Genomic DNA, 23,526 nt, shown 5'->3' on the forward strand with positions numbered 1-23,526 from the left:
AGAGAGTTACAGAGGAAGAGAAGAAGAGTTACAGAGGAAGAGAAGAGAGGGAGAGATACAGAGGAAGATAAAGAGAGAGATACAGAGGAAGAGAAGAGAAGAGAGATACAGAGGAAGAGAAGAGAAGAGAGAGATACAGAGGAAGAGAAGAGAGAGACAGAGAGAGAAGAGAGAGATACAGAGGAAGAGAAGAGAGGGTTACAGAGGAAGAGAAGAGAGAGAGGGGAAGAGAAGAGAGAGAAGATACAGAAGGAAGAGAGTTACACAGGAAGAGAGAGAGTTACAGAGGAAGAGAAGAGAGAGTTACAGAGGAAGAGAAGAGAGAGAGAGTACAGAGGAAGAGAAGATAGGGAGATACAGAGGAAGAGAAGAGAGTTACAGAGGAAGAGAAGAGAGAGTTAAGAGGAAGAGAAGAGAGAGAGTTACAGGGGAAGAGGAGAGAGAGAGATACAGAGGAAGAGAGTTATAGAGGAAGAGAAGAGAGGAGAGATACAGAGGAAGAGAAGAGAGATAGAGAGGAAGAGAAGAGAGATACAGAGGAAGAGAAGAGAGAGATACAGAGAAAGAGAAGAGAGAGTTACAGAGGAAGAAAGAGAGAGTATAGAGGAAGAGAAGAGAGAGTTACAGAGGAAGAGAAGAGAGAGTTACAGAGGAAGAGAAGAGAGAGAGTTACAGAGGAAGAGAAGAGAGAGTTAAGGAGGAAGAGAAGAGAGAGAGAGTTACAGGGGAAGAGGAGAGGGAGAGAGATACAGAGGAAGAGAAGAGAGAGTTATAGAGGAAGAGAAGAGAGGGAGAGAGATACTGAGGAAGAGAAGAGAGAGATAGAGAGGAAGAGAGAGAGATACAGAGGAAGAGAACAGAGAAAGAGAAGAGAGAGTTACAGAGGAAGAGAAGAGAGAGTTATAGAGGAAGAGAAGAGAGGGAGAGAGATACAGAGGAAGAGAAGAGAGAGATACAGAGGAAGAGAAGAGAGAGATACAGAGAGAAGAGAAGAGAGAGATACAGAGGAAGAGAAGAGAGAGATACAGAGGAAGAGAAGAGAGAGTTACAGAGGAAGAGAAGAGAGAGAGATACAGAGGAAGAGAAGAGAGAGAGATACAGAGGAAGAGAACAGAGAGAGAGATAGAGGAAGAAGAAGAGAGATACAGAGAAGAGAAGAGAGAGAGAGTTATAGAGAGAAGAAGAGAGAGGGAGAGAGATACAGAGGAAGAGAAGAGAGATACAGAGGAAGAGAAGAGAGAGATAAGGAAGAGAAGAGAGAGAGAGAGAGAAGAGAGACAGAGGAGTTACAGAGGAGAGAAGATACAGAGGAAGAGAGATACAGAGGAAGAGAAAGAGAGAGATACAGAGGAAGAGAAGAGAGAGAGAGTTACAGAGGAAGAGAAGAGAGAGACAGAGGAAGAGAAGATAGATACAGAGGAAGAGAAGAGATACAGAGGAAGAGAAGAGAGAGTTACAGAGGAAGAGAGAGGAAGAGAGAGAGATACAGAGGAAGAGAAGAGAGAGATACAGAGGAAAGAAGAGAGAGATACAGAGGAAGAGAAGAGAGAGAGTTACAGAGGAAGAGAGAGAGAGATACAGAGGAAGAGAAGAGGAGAAGAGAGAGATACAGAGGAAGAGAAGAGAGAGAGATACAGAGGAAGAGAGAGAGTGAGTTACAGAGGAAGAGAAGAGAGAGAGAGATAAAGAGGAAGAGAAGAGAGAGAGAGATACAGAGGAAGAGAACAGAGAGAGAGAGTTACAGAGGAAGAGAAGAGAGATACAGAGGAAGAGAGAAGAGAGAGATTACAGAGGAAGAGAAGAGAGAGATACAGAGGAAGAGAAGAGAGAGAGAGAGATACAGAGGAAGAGAAGAGAGAGAGGGATAAAGAGGAAGAGAAGAGAGAGAGATACAGAGGAAGAGAACAGAGAGAGAGAGTTACAGAGGAAAAGAAGAGAGAGAGAGAGTTACAGAGGAGGAGAAGAGTGAGAGAGTTACATAGGTAGAGAAGATAGATACAGAGGAAGAGAAGAGAGAGATACAGAGGAAGAGAAGAGAGAGATACAGAGGAAGAGAAGAGAGAGAGAGAGTTACAGAGGAAGAGAAGAGAAGAGAGAGAGTTACAGAGGAAGAGAAGAGAGAGATACAGAGGAAGAGAAGAGAGAGAGAGATACAGAGGAAGAAAGAGAGAGATAGAGGAAGAGAAGGACAGAGAGAAGAGAAGAGAGAGTTACAGAGGAAGAGAAGAGAGAGATACAGAGGAAGAGAAGATACAGAGGAAGAGAAAGAGAGAGTTACAGAGGAAGAGAAGAGATACAGAGAGAGGAGAGAGAGATACAGAAGAGAAGAGAGAGAGTTACAGAGGAAGAGAAGAGAGAGATACAGAGGAAGAGAAGAGAGAGATACAGAGGAAGAGAAGAGAGAGAGATACAGAGGAAGAGAAGAGAGAGACAGAGGAAGAGAAGAGAGATACAGAGGAAGAGAAGAGAGAGTTACAGAGGAAGAGAAGAGAGAGAGAGTTACAGAGAAGAGAAGAGAGATACAGAGGAAGAGTTAAGAGAGAGAAGAAGGAGAGAAGAGAGAGTTACAGAGGAAGAGAAGAGAGATACAGAGGAAGAGAAGAGAGAGATACAGAGGAAGAGAAGAGAGAGTTACAGAGGAAGAAGAGAAGAGAGTTACAGAGGAAGAGAAGAGAGAGTTACAGAGGAAGAGAAGAGAGAGTTATAGAGAAGAGAAGAGAAGAGAGATACAGAGGAAGAGAAGAGAGATACAGAGGAAGAGAAGAGAGAGAGAGATACAGAGGAAGAGAAGAGAGAAGAGGAGAGAAGAGTTACAGAGGAAGAAAGAGAGAGAGAGGAGAGGAAGAGAGAGATACAGAGGAAGAGAAGAGAGATACAGAGGAAGAGAAGAGAGGAGTTAGAGAGGAAGAGAAGAGAAGAGAGAGATACAGAGGAAGAGAAGAGAGAGAGAAGACAGAGGAAGAGAAGAGAGAGAGAGAGTTACAGAGGAAGAGAAGAGAGAGATACAGAGGAAGAAAGAGAAGAGAGAGATACAGAGGAAGAGAAGAGAGGGAGATACAGAGGAAGAGAAGAGAGAGACACAGAGGAAGAGAAGAGAGAGAGTTACAGAGGAAGAGAAGAGAGAGTAAGAGGAAGAGAAGAGAGAGAGACAGAGGAAGAGAGAGGGAGATACAGAGGAAGAGAAGAGAGTTACACAGGAAGAGAAGAGAGAGTTACAGAGGAAGAGAAGAGAAAGACAGAGGAAGAGAAGAGAGAGAGAGTTACAGAGGAAGAGAAGAGAGGGAGATACAGAGGAAGAGAAGAAGAGAGAGTTAAGAGGAAGAGAGAGAGTTTACAGAGGAAGAAGAGGGAGAGAGTTACAGAGGAAGAGAAGAGAGAGTTATAGGAGAGAAAGAGAGAGGAAGAGAAGAGAGATACAGAGGAAGAGAAGAGAGAGAGGAGAGAAGAGAAGGAAGAGATTACAGAGGAAGAGAAGAGAGAGTCACAGAGGAAGAGAAGAGAGGGATACAGAGGAAGAGAAGAGAGATACAGAGAGAGAAGAGAGACAGAGAAGAAGAGAGAGATACAGAGGAAGAGAAGAGAGAGATACAGAGGAAGAGAAGAGAGGGAGAGAGTTACAGAGGAAGAGAAGAGAGAGACAGGAAGAGAAGAGAAGAGAGATAGAGGAGAGAAGAGAGATACAGAGGAAGAGAAGAGAGACACAGAGGAAGAGAAGAGAGATACAGAGGAAGAGAGAAGAGGGAGAGGAAGAGAGAGAGAGTTACAGAGGAAGAGAAGAGAGGGAGATACAGAGGAAGAGAAGAGAGAGATACAGAGGAAGAGAAGAGAGAGTTACAGAGGAAGAGAGAGAGAGAGATACAGAGGAAGAGAAGAGAGTTACAGAGGAAGAGAAGAGAGATACAGAGGAAGAGAAGAGAGAGAAGAGAAGAGAAGAGAAAGAGAGATACAGAGGAAGAGAAGAGAGAGATACAGAGGAAGAGAAGAGAGAGAGAGGAAGAGAAGAGAGACAGAGGAAGAGAAGAGAGAGATACAGAGGAAGAGAAGAGAGAGAGATACAGAGGAAGAAGAAGAGAAGAGGAAGAGAAGAGAGTTACAGAGGAAGAGAAGAGAGAGTTACAGAGGAAGAAGAGAGTTACAGAGGAAGAGAAGAGAGAGATACAGAGGAAGAGAAGAGAGTTAGAGAGAGAAGAGAGAGAACAGAGAAGAGAAGAGAGATACAGAGGAAGAGAAGGAGAGTTACAGAGGAAGAGAAGAGAGAGACAGAGGAAGAGAGAAGAGAAGAGAGATAGAGGAAGAGAGAGAAGAGAAGAAGAGGATACAGAGAAGAGAGAGTTACAGAGGAAGAGAAGAAGAGAGAGATACAGAGAAGAAGAGAGAGAGAGGAAGAGAGAGTTACAGAGGAAGAGAAGAGAGAGAGATTACAGAGGAAGAGAAGAAGAGAGAGATACAGAGGAGAGAGAGAGAGATTACACAGAGAGAAGAGATACAGAGGAAGAGAGAGAGAGTTACAGAGGAAGAGAAGAGAGAGAGTTACAGAGGAAGAGAAGAGAGAGACAGAGGAAGAGAAGAGAGAGATACAGAGGAGAGAAGAGAGATACAGGAAGAGAAGAGATACAGAGGAAGAGAAGAGAGATACAGAGGAAGAGAAGAGAGAGTTACAGAGGAAGAGAGAGAGAGAAGAGAGAGAAGAGAGGAAGAGAGACAGAGAGAGAGAGAGAGAGATTACAGAGGGAGAGAGAGAGAGACAGAGGAAGAGAAGAGAGAGTACAGAGGAAGAGAAGAGAGAGAGACAGAGAACAGAGAGAAGAGAGACAGAGGAAGAGAAGAGAGAGAGAGGAAGAGAAGAGAGAGATACAGAGGAAGAGAAGAGAGAGTTAGAGGAGAAGAGAGAGAGATACAGAGGAAGAGAGAGAGAGAGAGACAGAGGAAGAGAAGAGAGAGATACAGAGGACAGAAGAGAAGAGAGGAGAGAGAGATACAGAGGAAGAGAAAGAGAAGAGAGAGATACAGAGAGGAAGAGAAGAGAGAGATACAGAGGAAGAGAAGAGAGAGATACAGAGGAAGAAGAGAGAGATACAGAGGAGAGAGATACAGAGGAAGAGAAGAGAGAGAGAGTTACAGAGAAGAAGAGATACAGAGGAAGAGAAGAGAGAGAGATACAGAGGAAGAGAAGAGAGAGAGTTACAGAGAAGAGAGGAAGAGAGAGAGAGATTACGAGGAAGAGAGAGAGAGAGATACAGAGGAAGAAGAGAGAGAGATACAGAGGAAGAGAAGAGAGAGATACAGAGGAAGAGAAGAGAGAGAGAGAGATACAGAGGAAGAGAGAGAACAGAGATACAGAGGAGAGAAGAGAGAGACAGAGGAAGAGAAGAGAGTTACAGAGGAAGAGAAGAGAGAGTACAGAGGAAGAGAAGAGAGAGAGAGATACAGAGGAAGAGAAGAGAGAGATACAGAGGAAGAAGAGGAGAGATACAGAGGAAGAGAAGAGAGATACAGATGAAGAGAGAGAGAGGGATACAGAGGAAGAGAGAGAGAGAGGAAGAGAGAGAGAGAGTTACAGAGGAAGAGAAGAGAGAGAGAGTTACAGAGGAAGAGAAGAAGAGAGAGAGGAAGAGAAGAGAAAAGAGAGTTACAGAGGAAGAAGAGAGAGAGAGAGTTACAGAGAAGAAAGAGAGATACAGAGGAAGAGAAGAGAGATACAGAGGAAGAAAGAGAGAGAGATAAAGAGAGAGAGGAGAGAAGAGAGAGAGAGAGAGAGATAGAGAGAAGAGAAGACAGAGAAGACAGAGAGTTAAGAGGAAGAGAAGAGATACAGAGGAAGAGAAGAGAGATACAGAGGAAGATAAGAGAGGACAGAGGAAGAGAGAGAGATACAGAGGAAGAGAGAGAGGAAGAGAAGAGAGAGAGAGTTACAGAGGAAAGAGAGAGAGAGACAGAGGAAGAGAAGAGAGAGGAAGAGAAGAGATACAGAGGAAGAGAAGAGAGAGAGAGTTACAGAGGAAGAGAAGAGAGAGATAAGAGGAAGAGAAGAAGAGAGATACAGAGGAAGAGAACAGAGAGAGATACAGAGGAAGAAGAAGAGTGAGTTACAGAGGAAGAGAAGAGGGAGAGAGTTAAGAGAGAAGATAGATACAGAGGAGAGAGAGAGAGAGAGAGGAGAGAGAGAGAGAGAGAGAGAGAGAGTTACAGAGGAAGAGAGGAGAGAGAGGAAGAGAAGAGAGAGAGATACAGAGGAAGAGAAGAGAGAGAGAGAGGAGAGAGAAGAAGAGAAGAGAGAGAGAGTTACAGAGGAAGAGAAGAGAGAGTTACAGAGGAAGAGAGAGATACAGAGGAAGAGAAGAGAGAGTTACAGAGGAAGAGAAGAAGAGACAGAGGAAGAGAAGAGAGAGAGTTAGAGATACAGAGGAAGAGAAGAGAGAGATACAGAGAAGAGAAGAGAAGAGAGAGTTACAGAGGAAGAGAAGAGAGAGATACAGAGGAAGAGAAGAGAAGAGTTACAGAGGAAGAGAAGAGAGAGAGAGATACAGAGGAAGAGAAGAGAGAGAGGAGGAAGAGAAGAGAGAGATACAGAGGAAGAGAAGAGAGAGACAAGAGGAAGAGAAGAGAAGAGAGAGTTACAGGGGAAGAGAAGAGAGAGAGATACAGAGGAAGAGAAGAGAGAGAGGAAGAGAAGAGGAAGAAGAGAAGAGAGAGACAGAGGAAGAGAAGAGAGAGTACAGAGGAAGAGAAGAGAGAGTTACAGAGGAAGAGAAGAGAGAGAGAGTACAGAGGAAGAGAAGAGAGAGAGTTACAGAGGAAGAGGAGAAGAGAGAGATACAGAGGAAGAGAAGAGAGAGAGAGAGATAGAGGAACAGAGGAAGAGAGAGAGAGATACAGAGGAAGAGAAGAGAGAGAGGGATACAGAGGAAGAGAAGAGAGAGAGATACAGAGGAAGAGAAGAGAGATAGAGGAAGAGAAGAGAGAGAGGACAGAGGAGAGAGAGAGAGAGTTACAGAGGAAGAGAGAGAGAGAAGAGACAGAGGAAGAGAAGAGAGAGAGATACAGAGGAAGAGAAGAGAGATACAGAGGAAGAGAAGAGAGAGAGAGTTACAGAGGAAGAGAAGAGAAAGATACAGAGGAAGAGAAGAGAGAGAGAGAGATACAGAGGAAGAGAAGAGAGAGAGTGAGTTACAGAGGAAGAGAAGAGAAGAGAGAGTTACAGAGGAAGAGAAGAGAGAGAGAGATACAGAGGAAGAGAAGAGAGAGACACAGAGAGAAGAGAGAGAGATACAGAGGAAGAGAAGAGAGAGTTACAGAGGAAGAGAAGAGAGAGAGAGTTACAGAGGAAGAGAAGATAGGGAGATACAGAGGAAGAGAAGAGAGAGTTACAGAGGAAGAGAAGAGAGAGTTACAGAGGAAGAGAAGAGAGTTACAGAGGAAGAGAAGAGAGAGAGTTACAGAGGAAGAGAAGATACAGAGGAAGAGAAGAGAGAGTTACAGAGGAAGAGAAGAGAGAGTACAGAGGAAGAGAAGAGAGAGAGTACAGAGGAAGAGAAGATAGAGATACAGAGGAAGAGAAGAGAGAGTTAAGGAGGAAGAGAAGAGAGAGAGAGTTACAGGGGAAGAGGAGAGGTAGAGAGATACAGAGGAAGAGAAGAGAGAGTTATAGAGGAAGAGAAGAGAGGGAGAGAGATACCGAGGAAGAGAAGAGAGAGATACAGAGGAAGAGAAGAGAGAGAGAGATACAGAGGAAGAGAAGAGAGAGATAGAGGAAGAGAAGAGTTACAGAGGAAGAGAAGAGAGAGTCACAGAGGAAGAGAAGAGAGGGATACAGAGGAAGAGAAGAGAGATACAGAGGAAGAGAAGAGAGAGTTACAGAGGAAGAGAAGAGAAGAGAGAGATACAGAGGAAGAGAAGAGAGAGATACAGAGGAAGAGAAGAGAGGGAGAGAGTTACAGAGGAAGAGAAGAGAGATACAGAGGAAGAGAAGAGAAGAGAGATACAGAGGAAGAGAAGAGAGGGAGAGATACAGAGGAAGAGAAGAGAGAGACACAGAGGAAGAGAAGAGAGAGATACAGAGGAAGAGAAGAGAGGGTTAAAGAGGAAGAGAAGAGAGAGAGAGTTACAGGGGAAGAGAAGAGAGGGAGATACAGAGGAAGAGAAGAGAGAGTTACACAGGAAGAGAAGAGAGAGTTACACAGGAAGAGAAGAGAGAGTTACAGAGGAAGAGAAGAGAGAGTTACAGAGGAAGAGAAGATAGGGAGATACAGAGGAAGAGAAGAGAGAGTTAAGGAGGAAGAGAAGAGAGAGAGAGTTACAGGGGAAGAGGAGAGGGAGAGAGATACAGAGGAAGAGAAGAGAGAGTTATAGAGGAAGAGAAGAGAGGGAGAGAGATACCGAGGAAGAGAAGAGAGAGATACAGAGGAAGAGAAGAGAGAGATACAGAGGAAGAGAAGAGAGAGATAGAGGAAGAGAAGAGTTACAGAGGAAGAGAAGAGAGAGTTACAGAGGAAGAGAAGAGAGGGATACAGAGGAAGAGAAGAGAGAGATACAGAGGAAGAGAAGAGAGAGTTACAGAGGAAGAGAAGAGAAGAGAGAGATACAGAGGAAGAGAAGAGAGAGATACAGAGGAAGAGAAGGAGAGAGATACAGAGGAAGAGAAGGGAGAGTTACAGAGGAAGAGAAGAGAGGGAGAGAGTTACAGAGGAAGAGAAGAGAGAGATACAGAGGAAGAGAAGAGAAGAGAGAGATACAGAGGAAGAGAAGAGAGGGAGAGATACAGAGGAAGAGAAGAGAGAGACACAGAGGAAGAGAAGAGAGAGATACAGAGGAAGAGAAGAGAGGGTTAAAGAGGAAGAGAAGAGAGAGAGAGTTACAGGGGAAGAGAAGAGAGGGAGATACAGAGGAAGAGAAGAGAGAGTTACACAGGAAGAGAAGAGAGAGTTACAGAGGAAGAGAAGAGAGAGTTACAGAGGAAGAGAAGAGAGAGAGTTACAGAGGAAGAGAAGATAGGGAGATACAGAGGAAGAGAAGAGAGAGTTAAGGAGGAAGATAAGAGAGAGAGAGTTACAGGGGAAGAGGAGAGGGAGAGAGATACAGAGGAAGAGAAGAGAGAGTTATAGAGGAAGAGAAGAGAGGGAGAGAGATACCGAGGAAGAGAAGAGAGAGACACAGAGGAAGAGAAGAGAGGGAGAGAGATACCGAGGAAGAGAAGAGAGAGATACAGAGGAAGAGAAGAGAGAGTTATAGAGGAAGAGAAGAGAGGGAGAGAGATACAGAGGAAGAGAAGAGAAGAGAGAGATACAGAGGAAGAGAAGAGAGAGATACAGAGGACGAGAAGAGAAGAGAAGAGAGAGATACAGAGGAAGAGAAGAGAAGAGAAGAGAGAGATACAAAGGAAGAGAAGAGAAGAGAGAGATACAGAGGAAGAGAAGAGAGAGATACAGAGGAAGAGAAGAGAGAGTTACAGAGGGAGAGAGTTACAGAGGAAGAGAAGAGAGAGATACAGAGAAAGAGAAGAGAGATACAGAGGAAGAGAGAGAGAGATACAGAGGAAGATAACAGAGAGAGAGTTACAGAGGAAGAGAAGCGAGATACAGAGGAAGAGAAGAGAGAGAGTTACAGAGGAAGAGAAGAGAGAGTTACAGAGGAAGAGAATAGAGAGATACAGAGGAAGAGAAGAGAGAGATACAGAGGAAGAGAAGAGAGAGAGAGATAAAGAGGAAGAGAAGAGAAGAGAGAGATACAGAGGAAGAGAAGAGAGAGAGACAGAGGAAGAGAAGGAGACAGTTACAGAGGAAGAGAAGGAGAGAGTTACAGAGGAAAAGAAGAGAGATACAGAGGAAGAGAAGAGAGAGATACAGAGGAAGAGAAGGAGAGAGATACAGAGAAAGAGGAGAGATACAGAGGAAGAGAAGAGAGAGATGCAGATGAAGAGAAGAGTGAGAGGGATACAGAGGAAGAGAAGAGAGAGATACAGAGGAAGAGAAGAGAGAGAGAGAGTTACAGAGGAAGAGAAGAGAGAGAGAGAGATACAGAGGCAGAGAAGAGAGAGAGAGATACAGAGGAAGAGAAAAGAGAGAGATACAGAGGAAGAGAAGAGAGAGAGTGAGTTACAGAGTAAGAGAAGAGAGAGAGTGAGTTACAGAGGAAGAGAAGAGAGAGAGATACAGAGGAAGAGAAGAGAGAGAGAGATAAAGAGGAAGAGAAGAGAGAGAGATACAGTGGAAGAGAACATAGAGAGAGAGTTATAGAGGAAGAGAAGAGAGATACAGATGAAGAGAAGAGAGAGAGAGTTACAGAGGAAGAGAAGAGAGAGATACAGAGGAAGAGAAGAGAGAGATACAGAGGAAGATAAGAGAGAGAGATACAGAGGAAGAGAAGAGAGAGAGAGATAAAGAGGAAGAGAAGAGAGAGATACAGAGGAAGAGAACAGAGAGAGAGAGTTACAGAGGAGGAGAAGAGAGAGAGAGATAAAGAGGAAGAGAAGAGAGAGAGATACAGAGGAAGAGAAGAGAGAGAGAGTTACAGAGGAAGAGAAGAGAGAGAGAGAGATACAGAGGATGAGAAGAGATAGTTACAGAGGAAGAGAAGAGAGAGAGATACAGAGGAAGAGAAGAGAGAGAGATACAGAGGAAGAGAAGAGAGAGATACAGAGGAAGAGAAGAGAGAGATACAGAGGAAGAGAAGAGAGAGATATAGATGAAGAGAAGAGAGAGAGAGATACAGAGGATGATAAGAGATAGTTACAGAGGAAGAGAAGAGAGATAGTGAGGTACAGAGGAAGATAAGAGAGAGATCAAAATCCAGAAAAGAGCAGTTAAATTCTATAACCACCTAAAAGGAAGCGATTCCCAAACCTTCCACAACAAAGCCATCACCAACAGAGAGATGAACCTGGAGAAGAGTCCCCTAAGCAAGCTGGTCCTGGGGCTCTGTTCACAAACACACCCTACAGAGCCCCATTAGACCCAACCAAATCATGAGAAAACAAAAAGATAATTACTTGACACACTGGAAAGAATTAACAAAAAAACAGAGCAAACTAGAATGCTATTTGGCCCTACACAGAGAGTACACAGCGGCAGAATACCTGACCACTGTGACTGACCCAAAATTAAGGAAAGCTTTGACTATGTACAGACTCAGCGAGCATAGCCTTGCTATTGAGAAAGGCCGCCGTAGGCAGACATGGCTCTCAAGAGAAGACAGGCTATGTGCTCACTGCCCACAAAATGAGGTGGAAACTGAGCTGCACTTCCTAACCTCCTGCCCAATGTATGACCATATTAGAGAGACATATTTCCCTCAGATTACACAGATCCACAAAGAATTCGAAAACAAATCCAATTTTGAAAAACTCCCATATCTACTGGGTGAAATTCCACAGTGTGCCATCAGAGCAGCAAGATTTGTGACCTGTTGCCACGAGAAAAGGGCAACCAGTGAAGAACACGCACCATTGTAAATACAACACATATCTATGCTTATTTATTTTATCTTGTGTCCTTTACCATTTGCACATTGTAAAAACACTGTATATATATATAATATGACATTTGTAATGTCTTTATTGTTTTGAAACTTCTGTATGTGTGATGTCTACTGTTAATTTTTATTGTTTATTTCACTTTACATATTATATACCTTACTTGCTTTGGCAATGTTAACACATGTTTCCCATGCCAATAAAGCCCCTTGAATTGAATTGAAATTGAGAGAGAGAGAGATAAGGACATCGCTCTCAAACGTATCCCCAACACTTCACACAGGAGCAACAGATCAATAGACACCCCACCCAGACCAGCGAGACACCCTCCCAGACCTGCAGGACCCCCCCCCCCCTGGACCTACACATAGAGGACCCACGCCAAGAGGAATTACATCCAGACCACCGGCACACCCAGACACATCCACACCCCTACCCCAACCAATCAACACCCCCCCACGTCAACCATGCCCACACCCCATTTAGGTCCCCTCAGATCAGACCTATGCCACTCCTGCCCACCCCATGCACCCCACCCCGCAAAGAGGGCCTCAACATGGAAGCCACACATACGCCCAGGTAGTGAGCGGGCAAACAGTCCCAACCCCCACTCTCACACTCGCCCAAGCCAATGGCATGTACCAGATGCTCAGCAGGCTCTGCTCACACTTACTGGCCTGAGGCCAAACCACGACCAACAACATTGGACACTTTATGGAACAAAAAGCCTTTTCTATTTCATCCTGGAATATCCAAGGCCTGAGGTCATCTGCCTTTGGCCTGAAGAGCAGAAACACGGACTTCACCAAAGAAATCGGTAATACAGACATTGTCATCCTGCAAGAAACCTGGTATAGAGGAGACAGACCCACTGGATGCCCTCTAGGTTACAGAGAGCTGGTAGTCCCATCCACCAAACTACCAGGTGTGAAACAGGGAAGGGACTCAGGGGGTATGCTAATTTGGTATAGAGCAGACCTAACTCACTCCATTAAATTAATCAAAACAGGAACATTCTACATTTGGCTAGAAATTCAAAAGGAAATTATCCTAACAGAGAAAAATGTCCTACTGTATGCTACCTATATCCCCCCACTAGAATCCCCATATTTTAATGAAGACAGCTTCTCCATCCTGGAGGGGGAAATCAATCATTTCCAGGCCGAGGGACATGTACTAGTCTGTGGCGACCTAAATGCCAGAACCGGACAAGAACCTTACACCCTCAGCACACAGGGGGACAAACACCTGCCTGGAGGTGACAGCATTCCCTCCCCCGTATGCCACCCTAGGCACAACTATGACAACATAACCAACAAAAACGGGTCACAACTCCTGCAGCTCTGTCGCACGCTGGGTATGTACATAGTCAATGGTAGGCTTCGAGGGGACTCCTATGGTAGGTACACCTATAGCACATCTCTTGGCAGTAGTACTGTAGACTACTTTATCACTGACCTCAACCCAGAGTCTCTCAGAGCGTTCACAGTCAGCCCACTGACACCCCTATCAGACCACAGCAAAATCACAGTCTACCTAAACAGAGCAATACTCAATAAATATATCCCATTTAGCAGACGCTTTTGTCCAAAGCGACTTACAAGTCGGCTGGGGCCACTACTTTTGCATATGGGTGGCCCCAGTGGGAAACGAACCCACGACGCTTGGCGTTGCAAGCGCCATGCTCTACCGACTGAGCCACACAGGACCCTCAATCATGAGGCATCAAAGCCAAAGGAACTGAGTAACATTAAGAAATGCTATAGATGGAAGGAATGCAGTTTGGAAACCTACCAAAAAACAATTAGGCAACAACAAATTCAATCCCTTTTAGACAATTTCCTGGGTAAAACGTTCCACTGTAATAGTGAAGGTGTAAACTTGGCAGTAGAAAATCTTAACAGTATATTTGACCTCTCAGCTTCCCTATCAAATCTAAAAATCTCAAATAGAAAACCGAAGAAAATTAACAACAATGACAAATGGTTTGATGAAGAATGCAAAAATCTAAGAAAGAAATTGAGAAACCTGTCCAACCAAAAACATAGAGAAAAACCTGAGTCTACGCCTTCACTATGGTGAATCACTAAAACAATACAGAAATACACTACGGAAAAAGAAGGAACAGCATGTCAGAAATCAGCTCAATGTAATTGAAGAATCCATAGACTCTAACCACTTCTGGAAAAATTGGAAAACACTAAACAAACAACAACACAAAGAATTATCTATCCAAAATGGAGATGTATGGGTAAACCACTTCTCCAATCTTTTTGGCTCTATAACAAAGAATAAAGAGCAAAAACATATACATGATCAAATACAGATCTTAGAATCAACTATTAAAGACTACCAGATCCCACTGGATTCTCCAATTACATTGAATGAGTTACAGGACAAAATAAAAACCCTCCAACCCAAAAAGGCCTGTGGTGTTGATGGTATCCTCAATGAAATGATCAAATATACAGACAACAAATTCCAATTGGCTATACTAAAACTCTTTAACATCATCCTTAGCTCTGGCATCTTCCCCAATATTTGGAACCAAGGACTGATCACCCCAATCCACAAAAATGGAGACAAATTTGACCCCAATAACTACCGTGGAATATGCGTCAACAGTAACCTTGGGAAAATCCTCTGCATTATCATTAACAGCAGACTCGTACACTTCCTCAATGAAAACAATGTACTGAGCAAATGTCAAATTGGCTTTTTACCAAATTACCGTACAACAGACCATGTATTCACCCTGCACACCCTAATTGACAACCAAACAAACCAAAACAAAGGCAAAGTCTTCTCATGCTTTGTTGATTTCAAAAAAGCCTTCGACTCAATTTGGCATGAGGGTCTGCTATACAAACTGATGGAAAGTGGTGTTGGGGGTAAAACATACGACATCATAAAATCCATGTACACAAACAACAAGTGTGCGGTTAAAATTGGCAAAAAACACACAAATTTCTTCACACAGGGTCGTGGGGTTAGACAGGGATGCAGCTTAAGCCCAAACCTCTTCAACATATATATCAACGAATTGGCGCGGGCACTAGAAAAGTCTGCAGCACCCGGCCTCACCCTACTAGAATCTGAAGTCAAATGTCTGCTGTTTGCTGATGATCTGGTGCTTCTGTCACCAACCAAGGAGGGCCTACAGCAGCACCTAGATCTTATGCACAGATTCTGTCAGACCTGGGCCCTGACAGTAAATCTCAGTAAGACCAAAATAATGGTGTTCCAAAAAGGTCCAGTCACCAGGACCACAAATACAAATTCCATCTAGACACTGTTGCCCTAGAGCACACAAAAAACTATACATACCTTGGCCTAAACATCAGCGCCACAGGTAACTTCCACAAAGCTGTGAACGATCTGAGAGACAAGGCAAGAAGGGCATTCTATGCCATCAAAAGGAACATAAATTTCAACATACCAATTAGGATTTGGCTAAAAATACTTGAATCAGTCATAGAGCCCATTGCCCTTTATGGTTGTGAGGTCTGGGGTCCGCTCACCAACCAAGACTTTACAAAATGGGACAAACACCAAATTGAGACTCTGCACGCAGAATTCTGCAAAAATATCCTCCGTGTACAACGTAGAACACCAAATAATGCATGCAGAGCAGAATTAGGCCGATACCCACTAATTATCAAAATCCAGAAAAGAGCTGTTAAATTCTATAACCACCTAAAAGGAAGCGATTCCCAAACCTTCCACAACAAAGCCATCACCTACAGAGAGATGAACCTGGAGAAGAGTCCCCTAAGCAAGCTGGTCCTGGGGCTCTGTTCACAAACACACCCTACAGAGCCCCATGACAGCAGCACAATTAGACCCAACCAAATCATGAGAAAACAAAAAGATAATTACTTGACACATTGTAAAGAATTAACAAAAAAACAGAGCAAACTAGAATGCTATTTGGCCCTACACAGAGAGTACATAGCAGCAGAATACCTGACCACTGTGACTGACCCAAAATTAAGGAAAGCTTTGACTATGTACAGACTCAGCGAGCATAGCCTTGCTATTGAGAAAGGCCGCCGTAGGCAGACATGGCTCTCAAGAGAAGACAGGCTATGTGCTCACTGCCCACAAAATGAGGTGGAAACTGAGCTGCACTTCCTAACCTCCTGCCCAATGTATGACCATATTAGAGAGACATATTTCCCTCAGATTACACAGATCCACAAAGAATTCGAAAAACAAATCCAATTTTGAAAAACTCCCATATCTACTGGGTGAAATTCCACAGTGTGCCATCAGAGCAGCAAGATTTGTGACCTGTTGCCACGAGAAAAGGGCAACCAGTGAGGAACAAACACCATTGTAAATACAACCCATATCTATGCTTATTTATTTTATCTTGTGTCCTTTACCATTTGTACATTGTAAAAACACTGTATATATATATATATATATATATATATAATATGACATTTGTAATGTCTTTATTGTTTTGAAACTTCTGTATGTGTGATGTCTACTGTTAATTTTTATTGTTTACCTTATTTGCTTTGGCAATGTTAACACATGTTTCCCATGCCAATAAAGCCCCTTAAATTGAATTGAATTGATACAGAGGAAGAGAAGAGAGAGAGTGAGTTACAGAGGAAGAGAAGAGAGAGAGTGAGTTACAGAGGAAGAGAAGAGAGATAGTTACAGAGGAAGAGAAGAGAGAGAGTGAGTTACAGAGGAAGAGAAGAGAGAGAGATACAGAGGAAGAGAAGAGAGAGAGATACAGAGGAAGAGAAGAGAGAGATACAGAGGAAGAGAAGAGAGAGAGTGAGTTACAGAGGAAGAGAAGAGAAAGAGAGATACAGAGGAAGAGAAGAGAGAGAGATACAGAGGAAGAGAAGAGAAGAGAAGAGAGAGGGATACAGAGGAAGAGAAGAGAGAGAGAGAGTTACAGAGGAAGAGAAGAGAGAGATACAGAGGAGGAGAAGAGAGAGAGATACAGAGGAAGAGAAGAGAGAGAGATACAGAGGAGGAGAAGAGAGAGAGAGAGTTACAGAGGAAGAGAAGAGAGAGATACAGAGGAGGAGAAGAGATAGTTACAGAGGAAGAGAAGAGAGAGAGATACAGAGGAAGAGAAGAGAGAGAGACAATGAAGGATGAGGTGAGAAGGATGGAGAATGTGTGTGTGTGTGTGTGTGTGTGTGTGTGTGTGCGTGTGTGCGTGTGTGCGTGTGTGTGTGTGTGTGTGTGTGTGTGTCTGTGTCTGTGCCCTGGAGTAGGCCATCAGAGAGCTCAGTCTCAGAGCTCAGTGCGTTTATGTGGAAAGTGCTCCTGTCTCCTCACATCAATGTGCACAGCCTCCACCCTTTCACAGTGTATCTCTCTCTCTTCCCCCTTTAGTTATCACTCTCTCCTTTCATCCTTCATGTCAGTTTCCCATCTCTTTATTTCATATCTCCTTTTCTTTTCTCTGTCTCCATCTCACCATTTTCTCACTCTCCCTCACCTCTTACTCTGAAGTCCATCTGTCTTCACTCATTCCTTCTCCCTCTCTCTTCTATCTCAATACTCCTCTTCATCCCTCTCTCCTCTTGCTGTGTATGTTTAGCGATGAGGCTCTCTCCGTCTCTCCTCAGAGATGAGCCCTCCCACACCTCACAGTAAACAATCTTTCACCGGGGCCTAGCCAAAGGTCTGTTACACACACATACGCGGCACCGAGCCAACGCAGGACACTTTAAGGGACAGACATGTCTCTCTCTCTCTCTCTCTCTCTCTCTCTCTCTCACACACACACACGGTTCCTCTGTTACAACACATCAGGGTCAGCAGTCTAATATCACACAGGAAACAGGGAGTGCAGATAAGAACCTGCTGAGTTAAGGAGACACTTTCTGTCAGAGCAGCTAAGAGCAGCGTATGCTATTTCGGCTGGAACTGAGCCCCCCCCCACACACACACACACACTGATGATCACACACACACACACACGCACGACACACACACACACACACACACACACACACACACACACACACACACACACACACACACACACACACACACACACACACACACACACACACACACACACCTTTTACCCTGACAGCGGATAGGGACAGAATACAGCAACCAGTCAAGCAAAGTTACTATAGACAGGGTCCCAGAGTGAGGTATATTACTGGAAACTTTCTACATTTACCAGTAAACTTCCAGAATGTTGGTATATTTCAGGGTTTTATGTAATTTATCACAAGACATCTCGTGGCCCTATTGGGTACTTCAGATTATCACAGGTGTCTGTAATTATCTCTGGCCCTCTGTGTGGCTTAATCACATGGAAAATAAATGAACAAATCAAATCAAATGATAGAATATATATATACTGTTTTTGACAAACCTGTAAAACATTATCCTTATCACAAACCATCAACTCAGTGAATATTGCTGTTTAATATGAGGGTTTCAGCATGAAACATCCCTTGCACGTTCTGCCACACTTCTATTTGTTTGACTATGTCAATATGTATTTGTTGTCCATTTACTACTGTCAAACTGGTGGCAGTTGTGAAAAAAGTATTTGGAATAGATACTGAATATATACTGAATAGATACTGAATAGATACCGAATAGATACTGAATAGATACTGAATAGATACAGAATAGATACTGAATAGATACGGAATAGATACGGAATAGATACTGAATAGATACCGAATAGATACCGAATAGATACCGAATAGATACCGAATATATACTGAATAGATACCGAATAGATACTGAATAGATACCGAATAGATACTGAATAGATACAGAATAGATACTGAATAGATACGGAATAGATACGGAATAGATACTGAATAGATACCGAATAGATACCGAATATATACTGAATAGATACCGAATAGATACTGAATAGATACCGAAAAGATACTGAATAGATACCGAATAGATACTGAATAGATACCGAATAGATACCGAATAGATACCGAATAGATACCGAATAGATACCGAATAGATACCGAATAGATACTGAATATACTGAATAGATACCGAATAAATACTGAATAGATACTGAATAGATGCCGAATTGATACGGAATAGATACTGAATAGATACCGAATAGATACCGAATAGATACCGAATAGATACCGAATATATACTGAATAGATACTGAATAGATACCGAATAGATACTGAATAGATACTGAATAGATACCGAATAGATACCGAATAGGTACCGAATAAATACTGATTAGATACTGAATAGATACTGAATAGATACTGAATAGATACGGAATAGATACTGAATAGATACGAAATAGATACTGAATAGATACTGAATAGATACTGAATAGATACCGAATAGATACGGAATAGATACCGAATAGATACCGAATAGATACTGAATAGATACTGAACAGATACGAAATAGATACTGAATAGATACTGCTTCAATAGGTTCAGTCAGACTTAGGAGAGACATGAACGTCAGAACATACATTGGCAGAAACTCCCTCTTACTTTAAAACCCACAGAACTGAAACACATCCAGAGTGTGAAAGGAACTTCTGCTGAAATAATTTTCATGAATAGAAAGCAGCTATGAGGAAGTACACACCACATCCCACGAGGCTTTGATAACAATCCTATCCTGCTGTTGGGAGTGACACAATACCAGGAAAGCAGAGCTTCACAGTATGGCAGATAACCTTAACAGTATTCAAATACCACACAACAGGATAAACAATGGCTGAACCAGACAGCCTGTGTCTGGTAAGCATTGCAAATGTAAAGAAAGAGACAGAAGGAGAAGAGAGAGGAGGAGAATGGTAGAGAGATGAGGAGAAAGGTAGAGAGAGGAGGAGAAAGGTAGAGAGGAGGAGAAAGGTAGAGAGAGGAGGAGAACGGTAGAGAGAGGAGGAGAAAGGTAGAGAGAGGAGGGGAAAGGTAGAGAGAGGAGGAGAACGGTAGAGAGAGGAGGAGAAAGGTAGAGAGAGGAGGGGAAAGGTAGAGAGAGGAGGGGAACGGTAGAGAGAGGAAGAGAAAGGTAGAGAGAGGAGGAGAAAGGAAGAGAGAGGAGGGGAAAGGTAGAGAGAGGAGGAGAACGGTAGAGAGAGGAGGAGAACGGTAGAGAGAGGAGGAGAACGGTAGAGAGAGGAGGAGAACGGTAGAGAGAGGAGGAGAAAGGTAGAGAGAGGAGGAGAAAGGTAGAGAGAGGAGGAGAAAGGTAGAGAGAGGAGGAGAACGGTAGAGAGAGGAGGAGAAAGGTAGAGAGAGGAGGAGAAAGGTAGAGAGAGGAGGGGAAAGGTAGAGAGAGGAGGAGAAAGGTAGAGAGAGGAGGGGAAAGGTAGAGAGAGGAGGGGAAAGGTAGGTCGGGGTAGAAGAAATAACGTAACAGAGCAAATTAAAAGACAATGGAAGAATTTGTGCAGCACAAAAAGCCTAGGAGTCAGTGGTAATTCATTCTAACCCACACACAATAGAATGTTTTGGTGGGGACAGAGGGCAGGAGCAGGGCTTGGAGGTGAGGGGTCAGAAGTCAAGGTACTTACTGGAAGGTGGGCGGTCTCCTCTCTCTGGCTCTAGGGTGGGGGGTAGAGAAGGGGTGTGGCCAACCCCAGATTCCGTTGATTGTGATTCGCTCACTGCTGATGTACGTAATGAAGAATCCACCTCCTTGTTGACTCTGGCCACGCCCTCAATCACACTGGATGTCTGGAAGAGACAAAGATGATGACGTCAATCAACCATTTTAATAGAAAAACATGCAAATGAATCACTTTCATCACTTCTGGCATCAACATAATGTACCTGGCCTGTCTGAATACAGCTCATATCTAAATATACAAGAGGAAGAGGTTTCCACAGCACATGGCATATCTACGTCACAGTCACCAAACATTACAGACAGTTTTAAATAAGTTTGTCCCACTTTCAGACAGCTCAGCAACTCAAAGCCATCGACTTCAAAGCCACCCTGCTACAGTGTTTGGGTAGTGCCATTAACTACTCAAGTGCCTTGTCTCCCTCTGTGTGTGTGTGTGTGTGTGTGTGTGTGTGTGCGTGCGTGTGTGTGTGTGTGTGTGTGTGTCTATAATATAGTGCCATTAACAACTAAGGTGCCTTGTCTTCCGGGGGACCGTTTTTAGCAGCTGTCACAGCTTTGATATAAACGGCTATAAAAAGCCAACTCGGGGCTATCCAGCAGTGGGTATTAAAGACACGTCCCTGACTGAAGTGACAGAGCCTTGACAGAGACAAAGACAGAAGGAGAGAGAGGGAGAAAGAGACAGCTCAGGTCTCTTTAGATGCACATCACACTGCTCCTCTCCTCTTCCGAGACGGAGCGAGGGACGAGCATTCAAACAAGAGCGGAAGGGCTGACCATGAAAAGAAGAGGGAAGAACAGAGGGAAGCTGTCAGAGGAGGAGGAGAAGAGGAGGAGAAGAGGAAAGGTGGGTATAGGACTTAAAAGAGGCCATTGACAAGTGGAAGAGACAGGCGGCGACGGCGACGCACATCTCCAGACAAAAACACAGCACTGGTCACAGGGCCTTAGGAAATAAACATAGCTCTCAGCTGGAGACAGAGAGACAAGGAGACAGACAGAGAGACAGACACAGAAATAGACAGGTAGATGGAGCAGAGAGACAGGGAGACAGACAGGGAGACAGGGAGACAGACAGAGAGACAGACACAGAAATAGGCAGGTAGATGGAGCAGAGAGACAGGGAGACAGACAGGGAGACAGGGAGACAGACAGAGAGACAGACACAGAAATAGACAGGTAGATGGAGCAGAGAGACAGGGAGACAGACAGAGAGACAGGGAGACAGACACAGAGATAGACAGGTAGATGGAGCAGAGAGACAGGGAGACAGACACAGAGATAGACAGGTAGATGGAGCAGAGAGACAGGGAGACAGACAGAGAGACAGGGAGACAGACACAGAGATAGACAGGTAGATGGAGCAGAGAGACAGGGAGACAGACAGAGAGACAGGGAGACAGACAGAGAGACAGACACAGAAATAGACAGGTAGATGGAGCAGAGAGACAGGGAGACAGACACAGAGATAGACAGGTAGATGGAGCAGAGAGACAGGGAGACAGACACAGAGATAGACAGGGAGATGGAGCAGAGAGACAAGGGAGACAGACAGAGAGACAGGGAGACAGACAGAGAGATAGACAGGTAGATGGAGCAGAGAGACAGGGAGACAGACAGAGAGACAGGGAGACAGACAGAGAGATAGACAGGGAGATGGAGCAGAGAGACAGGGAGACAGACAGAGAGACAAGGAGACAGACAGAGAGACAGACACAGAAATAGACAGGTAGATGGAACAGAGAGACAGGGAGACAGACAGAGAGACAAGGAGACAGACAGAGAGACAGACACAGAAATAGACAGGTAGATGGAACAGAGAGACAGGGAGACAGACAGAGAGACAAGGAGACAGACAGAGAGACAGACACAGAAATAGACAGGTAGATGGAACAGAGAGACAGGGAGACAGACAGAGAGACAGGGAGACAGACAGAGAGACAGACACAGAAATAGACAGGTAGATGGAGCAGAGACACAGGGAGACAGACACAGAGATAGACAGGTAGATGGAGCAGAGAGACAGGGAGACAGACAGAGAGACAGGGAGACAGACACAGAGACAGACACAGAAATAGACAGGTAGATGGAGCAGAGAGACAGACAGAGAGACAGACACAGAGATAGACAGGGAGATGGAGCAGAGAGACAAGGGAGACAGACAGAGAGACAGGGAGACAGACAGAGAGATAGACAGGTAGATGGAGCAGAGAGACAGGGAGACAGACAGAGAGACAGGGAGACAGACAGAGAGATAGACAGGGAGATGGAGCAGAGAGACAGGGAGACAGACAGAGAGACAAGGAGACAGACAGAGAGACAGACACAGAAATAGACAGGTAGATGGAACAGAGAGACAGGGAGACAGACAGAGAGACAAGGAGACAGACAGAGAGACAGACACAGAAATAGACAGGTAGATGGAACAGAGAGACAGGGAGACAGACAGAGAGACAAGGAGACAGACAGAGAGACAGACACAGAAATAGACAGGTAGATGGAACAGAGAGACAGGGAGACAGACAGAGAGACAGGGAGACAGACAGAGAGACAGACACAGAAATAGACAGGTAGATGGAGCAGAGACACAGGGAGACAGACACAGAGATAGACAGGTAGATGGAGCAGAGAGACAGGGAGACAGACAGAGAGACAGGGAGACAGACACAGAGATAGACAGGTAGATGGAACAGAGAGACAGGGAGACAGACAGAGAGACAGGGAGACAGACAGAGAGACAGACACAGAAATAGACAGGTAGATGGAGCAGAGAGACAGACAGAGAGACAGACACAGAGATAGACAGGTAGATGGAGCAGAGAGACAGGGAGACAGACACAGAGATAGACAGGGAGATGGAGCAGAGAGACAGGGAGACAGACAGAGAGACAGGGAGACAGACAGAGAGATAGACAGGTAGATGGAGCAGAGAGACAGGGAGACAGACAGAGAGACAGGGAGACAGACAGAGAGATAGACAGGGAGATGGAGCAGAGAGACAGGGAGACAGACAGAGAGACAGCGAGAGAGAGACAGGGAGACAGACATCAAGTTTGCAGACGAGACTACAGTGGTAGGCTTGATTACCAACAATGACGAGATTGGCCTACAGGCGGAGGTGAGGGCCCTCGGAGTGTGGTGTCAGGAAAATAACCTCACACTCAACGTCAACGAAACAAAGGAGATGATTGTGGACTTCAGGAAACAGCAGAGGGAGCACCCCCTATCCACACCGACGGGACAGTAGTGGAGAGGGTAGTAAGTTTTAATTTCCTCAGCGTACACAACACAGACAAACTGAAATGGTCCACCCACACAGACAGCGTCGTGAAGAAGGCGCTGTATCACAGCCTGGTACGGCAACTGCTCCGCCCACAACCGTAAGGCTCTGGGGCGGCAGTGTAGCCTAGTGGTTAGAGCATTGGACTAGTAACTGAAAGGTTGCAAGTTCAAATCCCCGAGCTGACAAGGTACAAAATCTG

At 44.5% G+C, this 23,526-nt stretch overlaps 1 protein-coding gene across 1 annotated transcript in view; it reads right to left on the reverse strand.

Moving 5' to 3' along the window:
* The window catches only part of LOC135549982 (genetic suppressor element 1-like), a 446,019-nt gene that overhangs the window by 297,316 nt on the left and 125,177 nt on the right, over positions 1-23,526 (reverse strand). The window contains 1 exon segment of the mRNA XM_064980399.1: positions 19,989-20,151. Within this exon segment, the coding sequence (XP_064836471.1) occupies positions 19,989-20,151 (163 nt within the window).

This window comes from Oncorhynchus masou, chromosome 1, assembly GCF_036934945.1.
Source record: "Oncorhynchus masou masou isolate Uvic2021 chromosome 1, UVic_Omas_1.1, whole genome shotgun sequence".
Lineage (NCBI taxonomy): Eukaryota > Metazoa > Chordata > Actinopteri > Salmoniformes > Salmonidae > Oncorhynchus > Oncorhynchus masou.